This window comes from Megalops cyprinoides, chromosome 6, assembly GCF_013368585.1.
Source record: "Megalops cyprinoides isolate fMegCyp1 chromosome 6, fMegCyp1.pri, whole genome shotgun sequence".
Lineage (NCBI taxonomy): Eukaryota > Metazoa > Chordata > Actinopteri > Elopiformes > Megalopidae > Megalops > Megalops cyprinoides.
This window is the reverse complement of record NC_050588.1, coordinates 29875225-29893714: the sequence shown is the minus strand read 5'-3', so window position 1 is coordinate 29893714 and position 18490 is coordinate 29875225. Positions and strand designations below refer to the sequence as shown.

The 18490-nt window shown below is 45.0% G+C and overlaps 1 protein-coding gene across 5 annotated transcripts; it reads left to right on the top strand.

Moving 5' to 3' along the window:
* The first annotated feature begins 2016 nt into the window (after nucleotides 1–2016).
* On the top strand, nucleotides 2017–17695 carry LOC118779862 (DDB1- and CUL4-associated factor 1-like). 5 transcript variants are annotated; one of them, XM_036532166.1, is made up of 24 exons: nucleotides 2017–2079; nucleotides 3594–3714; nucleotides 4102–4178; nucleotides 4625–4698; nucleotides 4975–5088; nucleotides 5219–5356; nucleotides 5920–6513; nucleotides 6672–6773; nucleotides 7152–7310; nucleotides 7839–8018; nucleotides 8616–8825; nucleotides 9140–9309; nucleotides 9692–9816; nucleotides 10639–11929; nucleotides 12106–12304; nucleotides 12488–12570; nucleotides 13291–13375; nucleotides 13510–13743; nucleotides 13953–14046; nucleotides 14685–14789; nucleotides 15033–15106; nucleotides 15346–15438; nucleotides 15966–16239; nucleotides 16573–17695. In XM_036532166.1, the coding sequence occupies exons 2-24, from the start codon at nucleotides 3602–3604 to the stop codon at nucleotides 16626–16628; spliced, it is 4644 nt and encodes a 1547-aa protein (XP_036388059.1). In that variant the 5' UTR covers nucleotides 2017–2079; nucleotides 3594–3601; the 3' UTR covers nucleotides 16629–17695. The 5 variants fall into 5 exon arrangements, with proteins under 5 accessions (XP_036388059.1, XP_036388057.1, XP_036388058.1 ...); XM_036532164.1 differs by having other exon boundaries at nucleotides 16570–17695; XM_036532165.1 differs by having other exon boundaries at nucleotides 9137–9309.
* The last annotated feature ends 795 nt before the right edge of the window (nucleotides 17696–18490 follow it).

The following is an 18490-nucleotide window of genomic DNA, read 5'->3' as shown; positions in this document are numbered from 1 at the left end:
TAAAGCAGAACATTTCTTCAAGGATTCCCAGAATCAAGTTCAGATCTTCCAGATGGAATGTAAAAGTGGAAAATAGCCTTTCCCCATTGCAAACCATAGACATCTGTGCATGTTTTCAATTTAGGTTTGGTAGATGGTAAGTCATGTAGGCATTGTCTCTTTGAATGTGGGGTGTTTACTGTTTATTAAAGGTTTTGTGTTTTTGGCAATTTCACTGGAGGTAACAGAATGTTTCTAAAGAATGATACAAATTCGCAATGAGGCGAAAAGGGAATCAACAGCCTTAAAGAAGTGTTTTTTTCACAGACATCCGTCAACTTCAAGATTACTTTTAAAATAATATGGTTTAAAAAATAAATGAACTAACACTGAAATAAGCTTACCTGTATGCTGTAATGACTTTTATTTTAGGACACCTTGTTAATTGACATAAACGTGTAGTATCAATTATGTGGAGTATCCTTTTCGTGATGCATGCATTTAAGAAATAGATAGTATGATCAAGAATATCTTCATTTCTTTAGAGTTAAAGGTGTTCCTAGCAGCAGACCCCATTTCACCATCTGTGTTAAAAGAGGACAGCAGATATTGTGTCATTACTTACATCAGCATTGCAAGGGCATTCAAATGTGAAAATGCTTAGCTGGACATGAAATAACCACAAAGCACTTGAGGCATACAGTACATATGTTGGTGTCAGTGTTTATTTTAATGTAAATGTATACCTTTTCTACTCTAAGGATATAATATCAGACTGTTTCAAATCGTTTTTGTTTAGATTTTCATTTTTCCAACACAACGCACACAATTTTATGTTTTATGAATATGGTAGAAAATGTATTTGTATCTGGGCTATTTTATATTGTTAGAGTACTTAAAAGACTCTAATTGTTAGAGTTTCTATGGAATGAGTCTTTACATTTTGTGCCAGAATGCTTAAAATGATCACGGAACAGAAGTAGTATTGGGGGACATTTCCATCTAGTGTTGTTTCTGTCAACAGCATGTGTGACACAGGTGAAGTATTTATTGATACTTTCATTATTTTACAGTACTATCATCACTGAACTAACATTTCTGTGTAACTAGTCAGTTTTGTTCAAGTTCTAATATTCTGTTGAATTACATATTTTCCGTAAAGAGCAAAACACAAAAAAGGCCAACCTAGTCATGTTACTAGTGACTGCAGTAAAACTATGTTGATCTCAACAATCAACAATCAAGGCACCCCACTTCAATTTTTTTAAAAACTATTTTATTTATTTTTTGTAATTTTGATATCTCTGTCTTTGGAAGATACTATGTTAATTGTAATATAGATCAGTTTGTACATTTTTCTTCTGACTAGTCTGTCCTTTTACTGGTATACCTGCATTCATTGAGTCGTGTCATATTACAAACATAAATCATGTTTCAATACTCCTATTTCTATAAGCTAAATAATTCCATGTGTTTCATGAGTGCCCCTACACTGGTTAACTGTTAAAAAAAACTGGAATTAAACTCCCTTATTTTAATTCCTAATGTTTAGATACATACGATAAAGGACATATGGTGTAGACCAAGTGAATGGGAAAAACATTGTTATGTACAGTCCTAAGATGTTTCACCGACAATGTACTCAACACAGCTAATGCTTTTGTGTGTGTTTTTTTCTATTAAAATTTTAAACAAATGTAATGTTGTTTCATTGCATCTGTTTGATTTAAGATAGAATCACATATCTGGCATCCTTCTTTAGGATGGTGCTTTGATACAAAAAATTCCGGGAATATTCAAGTACGATTATAAATTATTATATGTATTAATTATTCTATGTTATAAATTATAAATATGTAGTCCATTTCGTCGAAAGCATGGTGATGCTTTTTGGTCTAGTCGTAATGTTTATGCGTTAAGGTTAACTACAATACCCAGAATGCAAATAGTTCATTCTTGCATTGCGCCATCAAACCTCGCCCGCAGGCGCAGGTTGTGACGAATAAACGTGGTCGCCATAATAAACCCACGGTAGAACTGTAGCGAGCGAGACCAGTAATGTGCCGGGGAGAAACGTACAATATTGAGAAATAACTGATAGTAAGTGTTAACTTGTACACTTTTTTCCTTTCACTTCAGGGTTGCAGAGTTGATACTGAAAAACAGCGAGACTGTGAGGTGAGACATTCCGATATGGAAGTGTCTGATCCTGTCAAAAACAGGTTGAGTTTTTGCTTGCAGCAACTCTAATGTTAGCTGTAGCCTAACTAACATGAACTAGCTAGCTAGACAAGCGAGGTTACTCAGTGTACAAGAACAGTTTGATATAGCTAACAGTAGTATGCTAGCTAATCAAGTTGACCTGAATACACCTTTGCGGTGTCAAACTGTTTTCGGAAAGTGCATGAATTAGCAGGGTTGCCAGACACACACGTGAACTGAACTGAACACTAATATGTCTTGTACCTTGCTAGCTCGGAGGATAATTTAGTTACAACGAACTTGAAAGACAACGCTGCTTTTGATAACTACGATAACATTATCTGGCTAGCTACATTAACTGACACATATTTGTTGGGAGTTTGTTGAACAGTAGCTGATGTTAGCTATGAATTGTAGGCAGACCTCTGCTGTGTTAGCGGGGCTGTAAATTGGCGTATTCCGCACTCTGCAACGCTCTAGCTGGAAATGAGCTTGATCGCTACTATGTTAGCGTTAATTGTAGCCAGTGTGGCTTGCTGAATATAAGGTTCCGTTTTGTTATACAGCAGCAAGATGGCTAAATACCGTGTGTTGTCAAAAAGTAGTTATAATGTTAGCTGAATACTGAATACATACATGCATATCCTACATACAGACGTTAATGCTTGCTTGAGATGCAAATACAAGAATAGATATTTATACCTTTTGCAGCCAGTCAACAGTTTTGCATCTTTCGTCAGTCTGACACTGCACTTGTTAACCCTATATGGACTGTACGGGGCTTAACGAAACTGCAGCTCACGTTGCATTTTAATGTAACACGAGCTTTTGTTGTAAGTAATTACGCAATATTTCTTCTACATTTTGTAATTCTCTGTCTACTTCAGCCTCATAATATGTTTAGTATAAAAGCTGAGTTTGTAACTGTAGTCCTGCGTCTCATGAATCATCTGCTCGCCGACAGCGTGATGTTCAGGTATTCGTCAGTCCTTTTCCGCCAACTTTTTAAAATAATGCGTCATCCGCGTTGTCTAGCTCCCAAACATTATCTGAATTATTATACATTTTTAAAAGCCGGAGAAGAGCAAATCACTTGTTTGCTGATGACTTGAAGGTTCTTTGCGCGAGGATCTCTCTTGCCAGCTGTTTGCAACGCGAATTAGCTTCGATGCCAGAATAAACCCGCAAGTTTAAAGCAGTTAGTGTTTGGTTTTCCTACACTAGCTGCTGACTGACACAAACTCGGCTGAAGCCTCGCCTCCGGGTGCAAACCAGTAACCCATACGTTTTGCTTAGTGAGAGAGAATTGTACCCTTTCCCCTTTAATCAAATAACAGGTTGAACAGTAGTTTTAGACACGAGTGTGATAGGACATTAAAGCTCTGAATCTTGCGGTTTTTTGTCTTGGCCAGGCAATCCCATGGCGTCACCGTCTGCCAGTGTGGACTCTAAGGCAGAGCTGACCTCCCTGCTGGAGCAATGGGAAAGAGAGCAGCAGGGCAGCACCCAGGATCTGGTCTCAATCCTCACCAAGTCAGTGTACAAAGAGCAGCGGCACCTGACTGTGGCGCTGTTTCCGTTCGCTCTTTGTCTAGTAAATGCTATGTAGGGGAAGACATTCCCATCAACCAGACGACAGCTCAGTTAACTTGTGCCGTTTTCTCTTTTCTGTATAATTTAATGTAAGGTTTGCAATAGCAGACTATAGATACACCAATGAACTTTTTAAGCCTAATTTCATACACCCAGAATACTTGAATTGGTCTGAAATTGTTTTTAATAGAGTATAATCAGTATATGAGCTTTTAATTGCTAAAGATAAATAAGATGAAAATGTTTGGTAACAAAAACACCCATGGAGTTACAGACACATGTTCAGGAAAAGATTTTTCTTGGTTAATATATGCTGCTTTTTAACAGAGTGTCAGAGTTGGTCGAGCGAGAAACAGAAGAATATCACAAATCGGATCCTGATCCCTTCGATGACCGCCATCCAGGTAGGACTGCGCTGTTTTTCAGCTCTGTTCCAATAAGAACATGGATGTTTCTTCTGTCTGAGTTGTTCCACAGAATAACTGGCTGCTTATTGAATTAAATATATCAATTCAATCATTTTTATCCCAATGAATATGTTTTCCATACAGTATCCGTGGTTATTAGGTACTGTAGTTCTCTACTCCAGTGCTCTGATGTAAATGAACCTTAAAAGCTAGTTGCAGTAAGGTGTTTTAAGCACTGTGCCTAAAATCTGAGATCATTGTTTCAGAACTGCATTGCTCAGCAGATATTTCAGACATTACAAACCACATGAACTGTACCAAAAACCTTTGGATACCCAAAATATGGCTGACATTTAGATTCCTGTCTCTGACTGTTATTCATTAGATTCAGTTTGATAAGACAAACATTTCTGAAATGTTCCCATATTATTTCTCTCCCCCAGGAAGAGCAGATCCAGATTGCATGCTGGGACACCTGCTCAATATTCTTTTTAAGAATGAAGACTTCACAAATGCGGTAAGGACTCCGCTGGCAAGCAGTGGTCATCTCAAGTGTATGTGTTGTACTCATCTTTCATCCCAGAGAATCATTCCCAGGACCTGAGCAGATTTTTCCATCAGCAGAATGTAGAAAGAGGCAACAGAAATTAGTAATCCCGTATCTTGTTGACATCAATGCATCACAAATCATGTGTTTGCTTTGGCCAAAAGGTAGCGTGATGTCATTGTGGCAGTGATAGTGGAGTTTGACATTGAAGGATGCTTCATGGCTCTGTGTTCCTCGTCCCTAAAGCTGCTGAACACTTATGTGATGACGAGCAGAGAGGTCTCCCTGAACACTGCTGCCTGCCGCCTCCTCCAGAACATAATGCCTGGGCTGGAGACGGCCGTGGTCTTTCAGGAGAAGGTGACACCTTTTCATGTAACCTAAGTGCTTAAGGAAAGTGGTGAAGATTTGAAAAATGCACACAATGCATTACGTATTGCTTCACAGCACAGGCCTTGACTGCCCTTCTGGGCTGTGTTCTCTTCTGCAGGAGGGTGTTGTGGAGAAGCTGTTTAAGTGGGCCCAGGAGGCAGAGGAGCCCCTGCGTATCTATGCCACAGGGCTTCTGGCTGGAGCCATGGAGAACCAGGACATCGCCGCCAACTACAGGGAGGAGAACTCAGTGCTGGTCAGTAAAGATGGACAGGAGCTCTTGTACACTTGACCCCTCAAAATATATTCGTATTCAAAATGAGCGCTAAATTGGCTGAAATTAAATAGGTCAGCAGAAAACGGAATCTATTTAATTAAACATCCACTCTTAAAATTGTGAAGGTAAGGGTTTCACAAAGTCTTTGCCCTCATTCAGTCCAAATTGTTCTAACGTCTGTAGAGTCTCCAATGGACTTCTGTTTAGAAGTATTTTAATGAGATTGCTCTCTGTAGGTGACACCTTTTTCTATTTACATGGGTCTATAGTGTAAAATATTCCAAGGTATTAGAAGTCATTACCTGGTAATTTGGGTAACACTTTTTGATTTTGAGCTTAATCAAGCTTAGAATGTTCAAACTTAATTTGATGATCCCTTTCTGTGTCTGCTGATTTGATCATCTTAGACTTATTTATTTTGTTACATTGCAGTAATATGTCTAACTAGTAGGTTCATTTAGCGGAGATCCTCTTGTTCTTCCTTGGCTGGTCGTATTGGCTGCCTGGAGTATTTCACTGTCAGTGTTGTTGATGCCCTCCAGGTGCCTATGATGTTGCGGCGGCTGCGCGAGCTGCAGGACAGGGAAACGAAGGGCCGTCAGGACTTCAAACGGCCCATCCCCAAGAAGACTCTCAGGGACCCTCTGCTGCCACTCGATGAAGAGGCCGTCGACGGCGGGTTTGAGGGAGCCACCATGCCTCTAGGGAGCAACGGGGATGACCAGGAAGAAGAGAAGGAGGAGAACAGATCTGGCTTGGGGGTGGAAGACGAGCTGTCCTTCAACCTCGGTTCCGCCCACAAGACCAGCAGCCGAGCCAACTCCTCTATCAAGCCTGCAGCGGAGCCCGTGTACCCGGCGGTACCAGCACCTAACCTGGGAGAGGAGGAGGGGAAGCGGGAAGGTGGGTCGCGGGGCTGGAGGAAGCTGGAGACAGAAAACGGGCGCAAGGCCAAACACAAGCTCAGCTTCTCTCTGCCTGAGCCCGAGAGGAACTTCAGCGAGCTGTCCAACAGCAGCTGGTCAGAGATGAGCCCCTGGGTCATCGGGAACAGCTACCACCTCTACCCACTCACCCCTGCCATTGAGCAGCGGCTGATCCTGCAGTACCTTACCCCCCTGGGGGAGTACCAAGAGGTGAGAGGAAAGAGGAGCACAGCCACCAATGCAGTTTCATGCATTTCTTCCTCGATGATAATCGGTGGGGAGGCCTAATGGTGTTCCGTGGTTATATTTATAACCCTGGTGTAGTGAGTCAGTGTGTAAGAATGATGTGGCTCCTCTTTCTTCTGCAGCTGCTGGCTGTGTTCATGCAGATGGGAGCCCGAGAATTGCTCATGCATTATATCGACCTTAAACAGACCAATGATGTGCAGCTCACATTTGAAGCTCTAAAGGTACCCGCCTCTGCGTTCCAACATCCCATAACGATCCACCACCACGGTAACAGTGTCCCTCACTTCCACACCTGCTGAGGAGGTCCTTTTACATGGTATACGAAGCTGTGACTCACTCAAGAGTGGGCTGTGTTTCACCTAGAACTGGATAGCATGGTAATCAAGTACTGTGAAATACAACTGTCTGCTCACTTCATTCAGAATATCAAATACCCAGCGACTTTCCCGGTGCGTTGCTGATAGTGTGTCTCAGCTGAGTGCCAGATGCATGGGTGTGAAGTTGTGGTTGGCTGCACAGATAAAGATAGAGCATGGCAGTGGCTGTGTCATTTTCACTGACGTTCATGGGTGTGTGTCTGTGTGTGTGTTTGTTTGCAGTACTTGGCCTCCTTGCTCCTGCACAAGAAATTTGCTGCAGAGTTTGTGGCTCAGGGAGGAGTTCAGAAGCTGCTGGAGATCCCGCGTCCCTCTATGGCAGCCACCAGCGTGTCCCTGTGCCTCTATTACCTGGCCTACAACCAGGATGCAATGGAGAGAGTGAGACCTCTCACACATGCGTTTCAGTGATTGTGTTTCTAATGTTTTCTGGCCCAGAGCATTTATGTCCATTACGATGAACAGCACAAGAATTCAGAGATGTATCCAATGAATAATAAGAGTAACGCATCAATTACCAATACAAGATTATATCGTACTTGTGTGTGGCACATTGATTACAAAAGGCAGTGTTAGCAGTCCTTCTTTTAAGGCTATTTATAAAATAGCTCTGAAGAAAATATTTTCCCCTCATTTAATTTCTTATTTCAGGGTACAGCTCAAAGTACGAAGTGCAGTCAGGAAAATTGACACCGGGAACCAGAGATTATAAAATAGTTTCATCTGTCAAGAATTAAGCAAATGCTTTGGAATGTGGAGCACTGAGAAGGTGCTGGAGTCAGAACGCAGTGTTTCTCCGAGTGTTTTCCAGCTGTCTGTGCAGTGCCCCCTAGTGGCCTGATGCTTCGGTGAAAGAGGGAGTGCAGTTGCAGTGTAAAGTGCTGAGCTGTGTGGCTTTTCCCCTCCCAGGTGTGCATGCTGCCCCACTCGGTCCTGTCGGACATGGTGGCCTACACGCTGTGGCTCCTGGAGTGCTCCCACGCCTCGGGCGGCTGCCACGCCACCATGTTCTTCTCCATCTCCTTCGCCTTCCGCGCCATCCTCGAGCTCTTCGACCGTCAGGACGGCCTGCGCCGGCTCGTCAACCTGGTGGGTGTCCTGCTTTAGCGGCGTTGCCCTAGCGACAGAGTGACCCTCTCGGCCAGCTGTGTTTCACAGAACAGGGTCCTCCAGGGCTCCAAGGAAAGGCAACTTGGAGGGAAAGAACTGCATCTGAGGAAAAGTCAAAGCTAGGGGAAAGTGCCTGCTTGATTTTGGTTTTGTTGTAAATTACATTACCTTACATTATTATCATTTAGCAGAACTTCCTATCCAGAGCAACTTACACAGGCTACAGTTTCATCCATTTATACAGCTCAGTATTTACTGAGGAAATTGTTGGTTAAATACCTTACCCAAGAGTACAGCAGCAGTGTCACAGTGGGGAATCAGACCAGTGACCTTTCGGTTACAAGCCCTGCTGCTTACCACTGTCCTACTGAGCCACTTGTTAACTTTGGTATTTGGAGCGCTTTATACATTTTTCATTTATTTAGACTTTGAGTAGTAGAGTCATTAGTAGTATCATTAAATCCAAGGTTCAGTTAGAAATGCTGTGCGCAGTGGTGATCTCATGGTAGACTGTTGCCGATTCAGGCCGGGTGTTCAAGCTTTTAAGACTGTGCCGTTACATTTTCTTTTGGGTAGATCAGCACACTGGAGATCCTGAACACAGATGACCAGGGGGCGCTGCTGAGTGACGATGAAATCTTCTCCAGCCGGCAGACGGCCAAGCACACCTGCATGGCTCTGCGCAGGTACTTCGAGGCTCACCTGGCAATAAAGGTGGAGCAGGTAAAGCAGTCCCTGCATCGCACAGAAGGGGGCGCCCCTGTCCACCCGCAGCCCTATTACAAGGTAAGAGAAATGGATAGTTTCACGACGTCATTTTTTCTTATGGGACACTAAATCGCAAAGTGCTCCTGAAGGAATGTAATGCGGTTTCACACATGAGTTCTTTACAAGTGTTTATTTCATGCGTTTATAGATTCAGAAGAACGTTGACCTTTTACTGAATTGATTTGCTTTGTAAAGCCTCGATGTCTCTCTGTCGTCTGTCAGACTAACCCTGCTGAGAGCAGCATGCTTTGTGATTGCAGTATTATTGTGAACACTGAGTGTGTGTGTGTGTGTGTGTGTGTGTGTGTGTGTGTGTGTGTGTGTGTCAGCAGGCCTGTTCCTATACCCACGAGCAGGTGGTGGAGATGATGGAGTTCCTAATTGAGCACGGCCCAGCGCGGCTCTACTGGGAGCCAGCGGAGGTCTTCCACAAGCTCTCCTGCATCCAGCTCATGCTGCAGCTCATTTCCTTCGCCTGTGACTGGAGAACCTACTATGGCAGGTATGAATCTGCTGCTCCACACGCTACACTTTCAGATATCTGCTGGTTCTGCACCCTAGGATCTTTAGTTTAACAGGGATGTGCCCACACTGTCATCTTCAGTGTCCAGCTCTTTGGTTGTTCTGAAAAAAATCTTCCTGAAATACTAGTTTACCACAGTCACCAAGAGGTCCTTGTGTGATTTTTCTTTACCTGACTCACTTAATTAGCTGATGCGGTTATCTAGAATGACCAGCTCGTAGCTTACAATTTATATAGTACCCACATGTCCAGTTGGATATTTGCTGATATCAGGCAGGTCAGGTGCCTTGCTCAAGAAGCTCAAATGTGTGACAGTGGTAGCCCAGCTGGTCACGTTACTGCGATGCATTGTCTCTTGCAGGAGTGACACAGTCCGCTACGCTCTGGACATACTGGCCATCCTCACCGTGGTCCCCAAAACCCAGCTGCTCCTGGCCGAGCCCGTGGACGTGCTGGACGAGGGGGGCTCCACCGTCAGCACTGTGGGTCAGTCACCACACCCGTCCCTGGAAGGCTAACGCACAGCGCTCCTGCGCTGAGATCTCCTGCGCTGAGATCTCCTGCGCTGAGATCTCCTGCGCTGAGATCTCCTGCGCTGAGATCTCCTGCGCTGAGATCTCTTGCGCTGAGATCAGTGGTGTAGTGTGCTGAGCCTGATACACGATTTTCTGATTTCTGGGTTCTTGTATTGCTTCGCGGCGCTAGCCGGCTTTGCGCTCCACCGTCAGCGGAAATGTGACAGGTTGCAGTTTTGAAGTGGGAAATGGGATTGAGACCGCAGGCTGAGATTTGAGGGTTCCGAAAGTAAACCAGAACGAGCCGCTCCCCTCCTTGAGACTAATGACTGGAGGAATGGCAAAGATCTGTCCACAAATTCTGCAGCCCTCTGAAGTTTATTTTTCTGCCCAAGCACCTTGAAGATATCAAAACGAGCTCCCTGTCAAATATCACAGTTTCAGGCTTTTTAAAAACCATAAAGTGAATGAAGTTGAACCGATGATATGATGTACTCGATAAATTATTCTTGGTCTCCCTCGCATGTTGAATTATTCAGTGCCATCTGAGCATGGTTTGCACAGCAATTCTGATCTTGTTGAATTAATAACTACATTTTACCAGCTGAAGATGAAATGTGCACTTTTTATAAACTAGACTGTGTACCTGTTTTTCTTGCCACTTCAGAAGAATGATTCTGCCAGCATGTCCTCTATTTGCTGAGGTGTGAAAGCATTCTTTGTAGTTGATTTTTTGTTATAAATAAACATTAAGCTGTATAATTTATTTGTTTTTTTTTGTCATTTTCTGTAGGGATGAGTATTATCCTGGGGGTGGCTGAGGGTGAGGTGTTTGTGAACGACGCGGAGATCCAGAAGTCTGCCCTCCAGGTGGTGATTAACTGCGTCTGTGCGCCCGACAAGCGTGTGTCCAGCATCGGCAAGTTCATCGCGGGCACGCCACGTCGGCGCCTCTCACACGCTACCAAGGGCAGCGAGAGCGTGCTGGCCAAGATGTGGAACGTGGTCCAGTTCAACAACGGCATCAAGGTGCTGCTGTCCCTGTTGATGGTGAAGATGCCCATCACGGACGCGGACCAGATCCGGGCGCTGGCCTGCAAGGCGCTGGTGGGGCTGTCCCGCAGCGGTGCGGTCAAGCAGATCATGAGCAAGCTGCCGCTCTTCAGCAGCGGCCAGATCCAGCAGCTGATGAAGGAGCCGCTGCTGCAGGACAAGCGCAGCGAGCATGTCAAGTTCTGCAGGTACGCGGCCGAGCTCATCGAGAGGGTCTCCGGGAAGCCACTGCTGGTGGGCACCGACGTGTCCCTGGCGCGCCTCCAGAGGGCCAACGTGGTGGCCCAGTCTCGCATCAGCTTCCCCGAGAAGGAACTGCTCCTCCTCATTCGCAGCCACCTGGTGGCCAAGGGCCTGCAGGACACGGCCAGCACGCTCACCAAGGAGGCCGACCTTCCCATGGCGCACCTCTGCCCCTCCTCCTCTGCCTTCCCTGCCGTGTCCGTGGCCCCTCCTCCCTCCCCGGGGGCGGTGCTTCCCCGGACCCCCCGTCTGGCCAATGGAGTCGCAGCCCGGCTGGGCAGCCACACCTCCCCCCAGTCCACGGTCCACGCCCAGCCCCGCCCCCCAGCCAATCTGCCTCCCCCTCCCCCGCCTCTTCCCCCGCCGTCGGCTCCGCCTCCTCACGCCCACGGATCCCCCCTCATTGGCCGCATCCTCTTCACGCGGGAGCGGCCCTCGCCGCCGTGCAGCTACGCCAGCAAGAGGCCCCGCATCCTGCGGCAGAAGTCGGACCACGGCGCCTTCAGCCAGAGCCCGGCCATGAAGAAGCAGATGGACCGGCACCTGCCCTCGCCCCCGACCCTCGATGGCATCATCACGGAGTACCTGCGCGAGCAGCACGCCCGCTGCAAGCACCCCGTGGCCACCTGCCCCCCCTTCTCCCTCTTCACCCCCCACCAGTGCCCCGAGTCCAAGCGGAGACGGCAGGCGCCCACCAACTTCACGTCGCGCCTCACACGCAGGGTGGCCTACCCTAAATACGGGGGTGTGGATGGGGGCTGCTTCGACAGGCACCTCATCTTCAGCAGGTAGGGGGATAGATAAAGGGGCGGCAGTGTAGCACAGTGTTATGGTGCCAGCTTGTAACCAAAGCATCTGCTAAATAACGATGATGTGATATAATGCGACGTAATGTAGAGGGGTGTGTTTTTTTTCCCCCTGCGCTAGCCCTGCCTCACCTCTCCGCTCTCTGTCTCCCCTTCAGGTACCGGCCCATTTCGCTGTTCAGGGAGGCTAAGGAGGACGAGAGCGGCTTCATGTGCTGCGCCTTCTCGGCCCGCGAGCGCTTCCTCATGCTGGGCACCTGCACCGGGCAGCTCAAGCTCTACAACATCTTCACAGGGCAGGAGGAGGCCACCTACAGCTGCTACAACTCCGCCATCACGCACCTGGAGCCCTCACGGGTCAGTGCGCCATCCTGCGTTTTCACATTACCTTGCCTTCACTCAGTATAATGGTCGGGAATAACTAGACTGAGAGCACCGCTGAGGCTGTGATGAATTGTAACCTGTGTGCCCCACGTACCATAAGCTTTGGTGGGGGGTTGTCTGATGGTTCCTCCCCTATTTTGTGCTGCCACCCCTTAGGACGGCTCCCTGCTGCTGACCTCAGCCTCGTGGAGTTACCCCCTCTCCGCTCTGTGGAGCATGAAATCGGTCTTTGTTATGAAGTAAGTGCTACATGCACGACTCAGTCTCTCAGGGTGTGTAACTGTGAGCTTCTCCATACTGTCTTACCTGTGCTGGAGAACAAATGGCTGGGCATGCTGTACCAGTCAAAAAGTTTAAAGTACCTAAAAACGTTTAAATACCTGATTAAGATAATGGGGAAACATGCATTCAGAAACATTTTCATCTAAAGAATTATACTTAAATGCTTGAAATTGATTTCTTAGGCATCAGCTGCACTATATTTATTTTAATTCAGTCTAAGAATGAATTTCTTTAAAAAAAAAATTATTTAAAAAGGTGTAATATCTAAATTTACTTCGAAGAATCTAAAATATAAGAGTTTTCATTTGGTCACTGCATAATTCCTTTTGTGTTATTTCATAGTTTTGCTATCTTTACTGTTGTTCTGAAATGTGGAAAATAGAAAAAAAAAATAAAGAAAAACCCTTCTCTGAGTAGGGGTGTCCAAACTTTTGACTAGTACTGCAGCTGACATCCTGTTAAATTATGCAGAGTGATGTCCTCAGGGACTCTGTCCTCCACCTCAGGAGTACAGAAGTCCATTTTGCAACTTCAGTCTTTAAAATAGAGATGCTTTCTCAGTTTATTTTAGTCAGTACTTTCTTTTTGCTGTCTTATTTTTGGGTGGAAGTTATTTCAGGATGACACACAGGCAAGTCACCACTGAGTAAATTGCATGAAATTTCTCTCCATTTTAGGCATTCCTTTATAGACGATAATTACGTGGAGTTCAGCAAACTTTCTCAGGACAGAGTCATCGGTACTAAGGAGCACATAGCTCATGTAAGTCTCTGCCATTACATATGTACTCTTATTTATACATCTGATCATCTCCCACGTGCTTTGTTGATTGGCTCATTCAATCTGTACATAGTAGTACTTTTTTATACTGTAAATTTGTTTGGCCTCCTGTGCAGATCTACGATGTCCAAACCGGCCAAAAGACCCTCACCCTCAACGACCCTGGCTTGGCCAACAGCTACAAGCGGAACTGCGCGACCTTTAACCCCACCGACGACCTGGTGCTAAATGACGGGGTGATGTGGGACGTGCGCTCAGCTCAGGCCATCCACAAGTTCGACAAGTTCAACATGAACATCAGCGGCGTCTTCCACCCCAACGGACTGGAGGTCATCATCAACACCGAGATCGTATCCCACGCTGCCCTTTGCTCCGTGTTCATTTTTATGAGCAGTCAAGTGGTGAAGTTAGCTTTTTGTGTCTGTCATTTGTGATATCTTTTGAAGCCTGAGGTGTGGAAGTTATAGCTAATTCTCATGCTGTGTTTTGTGTGCAGCCCAAGTATGTACCAAAATTGTTATAATCCTGTTGAGGTTGTAATCCTTAATGACTGTGTCAGTGGGACCTGCGGACATACCACCTCCTCCACACGGTGCCAGCCCTGGACCAATGTAGGATAGTCTTCAACAACAACGGCACTGTCATTTATGGAGGTGAGTCCAACAGCCGCAAGGTGTAATATCTAAATATGAAGGTTTATTTCAGTGTTGTTACATTTGTGTTTTTAAAATTATTTACATAAAGGATAAAGACATGGATATTCCAAGAGATATTGACTATGAGATAAGATCGGGGCTGTGTTTGACATGCGTGACATGTAGTTTTGCTAGTGGGAACTAATGATGATCGTTGAGGACAGGTAACTGATGCGAGCTCCGCAAAGGTGTGTATTACTGATGGTACAGTGAGATATGAATGATGAAGGCATGTATTATTGATGGCACTGTGAGATCTGAATGATAAAGCTGTGCATTGCTGATGGCATAGTGAGATCTGAACGATGGTCTTTATTACTGATGGCGCAGTGAGATTTGAAAGATGGAGACTTGTATTACTGATGGCGCAGTGAGCTCTGAGTGATGAAGACATATTACCGATGGTACAGTGAGATCTGAGAGATGGAGACGTGTATTGCTGATGGCACAGTGAGCTCTTAATGATGGAGTAGTGTGTTACTGATGTCAGAGTTCTAAATGAGTCACCATGGCTAGTGGAAAGGACGGGCACGGCTTGCTTTGGTTCTGGTTTTTGTCGTTAAGAGCTGCGTGTGTTTGTGGCTGCTTGTCCCCAGCAATGCTGCAGGCCGATGATGAGGACGAAATGATGGATCAGCAGATGAAGAGCCCCTTTGGTTCCTCTTTCAGGACCTTTGATGCCACTGACTACAAACCCATAGGTGAGAGCTGGCTCACAGCAAGGCCACTGCATCGCCCTTAGGGTGCTGTCTGTGTCAGTCCATTCTGGAGTACCGAGCCTTTGTCTCAGACAGATGTTTAATGTTACATGAGCAAGGGGAGCAGTTCAGGTCAACTGAAAACCAGAGATGAATGGAGCTTTTTATGTTGTATACAATTTAAAGCCAGTGTCTAGAAGTGAAGATGTGTAGATTTACTTTTTGTGGATTTTTTTTTTCCTTCAGCTACAATTGATGTAAAACGGAACATTTTTGACCTCTGCACAGACTCCAAAGATTGCTACTTGGCTGTTATTGAAGTAAGTGTCAATACAATCTTATTTTCAACCCGCCCTCAAGGTTAGAAGGTTTTGGCAGTTGTTGAGTCGATTTAAACCTCACATAGTATCACAGGAAACCTGTATTGATGGAGCGGGGCAGTCTGTTGGTCATCACATTTTTGCAGGTGTTGAGAAACCCATGACTGTGAGAGCAGAGCACTGACTTGGGGTCAGCGGGGAGGAGTGTCTTACAGGCTGCTCTCTGTGTTCCCCTCCAGAACCAGGACTCCATCAATATGGACACAGTGTGCCGACTCTATGAGGTGGGCAGGCAGCGGCTGGCTGAGGAGGAGGAAGATGAGGAAGATCAGGTGACGCTAACAGTCATTACCTGTCTGTCTAGACTTTTGACCTCTGTCATTACTTACTTGGCTGTGCTTGCTGGATGAAGGATTGCTGTGCTGGCGACGCATTAAGTACAGCAGTCAGGGTGAAATATGGCACAGCTATTATTGAGTCTTTCATATTCACCCAAGGGACGTTTCTCATGAGGCTTTCAGACACTACAGACACACAGCAGCTGGACCTAGTGCCTAATATACTTCATATAGCTATGGTAAATATGCTACATACAATTGTGTGAGAAGATTTTTTCCCCACAGCATACACCATTTAAAACACTTTAGAAAAGATCCCTTTGATGAGAGACACTTAAAACAGAGGAAAATGTGGTTCCACTCATGTCTTCATTTGTTTTCTCGTCTTTAATTAGCTATTTTTAAGCACTGTTTTTATTCATAGTGGAATTACATTGCCTCTCTATGTATGTGAGTGGCAGCTTGCAGTGAAAACTTCGCCTGTTACTGACACCTGTGTGACTGTGCTCATGCCCTGACAGGACGAGGATCAGGAGGACGACGATGACGACGACGATGACGACTCGGACGACGACTCGGACGACGACCTGGACGACATTGACACCGACCCCCTGCTGGCGGAGCTGGAGAATGAGAACGGGGGCGAGGAGGACGGGGAGCACGACTTCTCCCCTTCCGACGACGAAGAGGTGGCACGCCTTCTGGAGGCGGACGGGGAGGAGGAGGAGGACGACGATGATGACGATGACGATTCCGATGACAACGAGGACGACGCCGAGCTCATGCTTGAGAACAGTGAGTAGCCTGAGGCTCCCGAGGTGACCGTTTGAAAGCGTTTGTGTCTGATAGTATCCACGTGAGTAATCCTGTTTAGAAACTGCTCATTCAACTTGAATCGCTATATACTTGCGTTGTATTGTGCTGAAATTAGCCTAGATAAGATTGTCTGCTAAATTAATGTAATGTAGTGCAATTTAATGCATAAAACTCTGCAGAGAACAGAATCTTAAAGGAGAGAAAGTATAGGAAATGGACACATCCAGCATTGTTTTCCACCATATTTAAGTGTTAAAAATCTGGACTGTCAATGACTAAAATGTGAATTTGATATTTTTTTCTTTCCAGCAGACAGCTCTGACAACTCGGACCTGGAGGATGACATCATCCTGTCTCTGAATCAGTGAAGAGGACTTGTTAGAAAAGCAATACAAGGACACATGAGGTCCCGTGCCTAAGAAGATATCCTTAGGCGAGTCATGATGAAGGCGGCAGGAGTGGACACAAAACAGTGTGCGACTGAAGAGAGAGACTAACCTGTGGTAGGCACATGGGACAGCCCGGGCTGGTCTCACCTGAGAGTGCTCTTGGTGAGGTCGTGTCCGCAGGTGACGTCCCCTTGAATGTAGGGTCACACGTGGGTGCTGCAGGGGCTGTCGGGCCTACTCCACACAAGTTACAGAGAGGAAGCGCACACTAGGAAGTGTATATGTGTTTTGCTTCTTAAAAAGGCATAGTTTTATGACAAGATGTGTGACTTTAAGTGTGCAAGGACAGAATGCAAAGACACAAGAAATATCGAAAAGAAATGGGTACATATTTTTATTTTTTTCATCATTCAAAACTCGTTTGACCTGCTTTCCCTCAGATACACTGTCCATAATTGTCTGATTTTCTTTTATCAGGTGGCCACAGTATTACCTGGGCCTGAGTGGTAATAAAAGGGTTTTGTAGCCAGGGCGGACTACATTACCCAGAGAGCTTTCTGAGTCAGGGGATGAGGAGTATGGTATACTGTCTAATGTGGGACCCAAAGATGGTCTATACAGTTGTGAGAGAATTCTTGTGTGTCTGGAAATGAGCACACAGTGGCTGTCAAACCCCTTTCAGCAGTTTGCAAAGGCAGTGGATGGGAAGAGAGTCCAGTGAAGGAGCAGGACATGTTTCTTTGCAAAGGTCACATTCTTTGAGGTGCTGTAGTCTTCACATTCTCCCATTCCTGTGGATGGGCACGAAACAGTCAAATGCAGTTGTGTGCTCATAATGACTTGTTGCTGGATGTAGTGTTTGTGAGGCATCTCAGGATTGTATTGTGTAATCATGCAAGAGATAAGCTGTTAAATGTTTCACAATTTGAAATGTGCTTATTAAATGTCTACAGAAAATTGTCAGCTGAAGTACCTGGTAAAGAAATTGCTATGTTTCATGGTTGGAAAGAGGATTCTAGGGCCAGTTTGTCAGATGGTCAGGTTTATTTCACACCTTTAATTTTGTTTTTCTGTGTAGGCAAAGCTTACTGAAAGCTCGTTAACTTTAATTTATTATGATTTTAGTTTTATAATTGTTCAATAAAAGGAAAATAAAGAAAATATTAAATGATGGTTGGGAACACATAATTGACATTGTTTCCCATTTAAATTAATTTAAATTACCTGGGCCCTTAGAGTCAAAGCTTCCTGTATTTATTTATCCTAAATTACCTTGAAAGACTTAGACCAGTCTTTATTTTCCCATGTCTTCTTGAGGCCAATGAGCCAGTAGGGGTCAGTATTAGACAATATAATATGTAGCACAAATAATAAGCAGCTACAAAAATATTTTGTCCTTGGTTTTTCAGTTATTATTGGGAACAATCCCATGTCCTTTATGAAAGGGTTAAACTAGAGAATCTGGATTAATCTGGATTTTGATTTTGATTAAAGATACCTGCATTGCCATTTATAGGAACATGGTGAAGGTGTGAGGGTGTTTGTCTACATTTCATGAATTTCTGTGTGGTTTTTTTGTGAGTGTGTGTGCTTGTTTTGACCATGCTTTTAATTACAATGATCAAAAAGAGCCACAAATGTAAAGATCTTTCAAACAGCACCTGTACAGATTTTATCTAATCTATTTTTACTATAAAGGGAATAAATAAATGCTTTCTTTTTGCTTAGATTTTATTGGGTTTGTTATTTACATTGTATGTAGACTAACCAGATGCTACAAAAGTGTATGTTACAATCTCTTGTGAGAATGGAATAGTAGGTGCTATACCAGTGAAAACCGT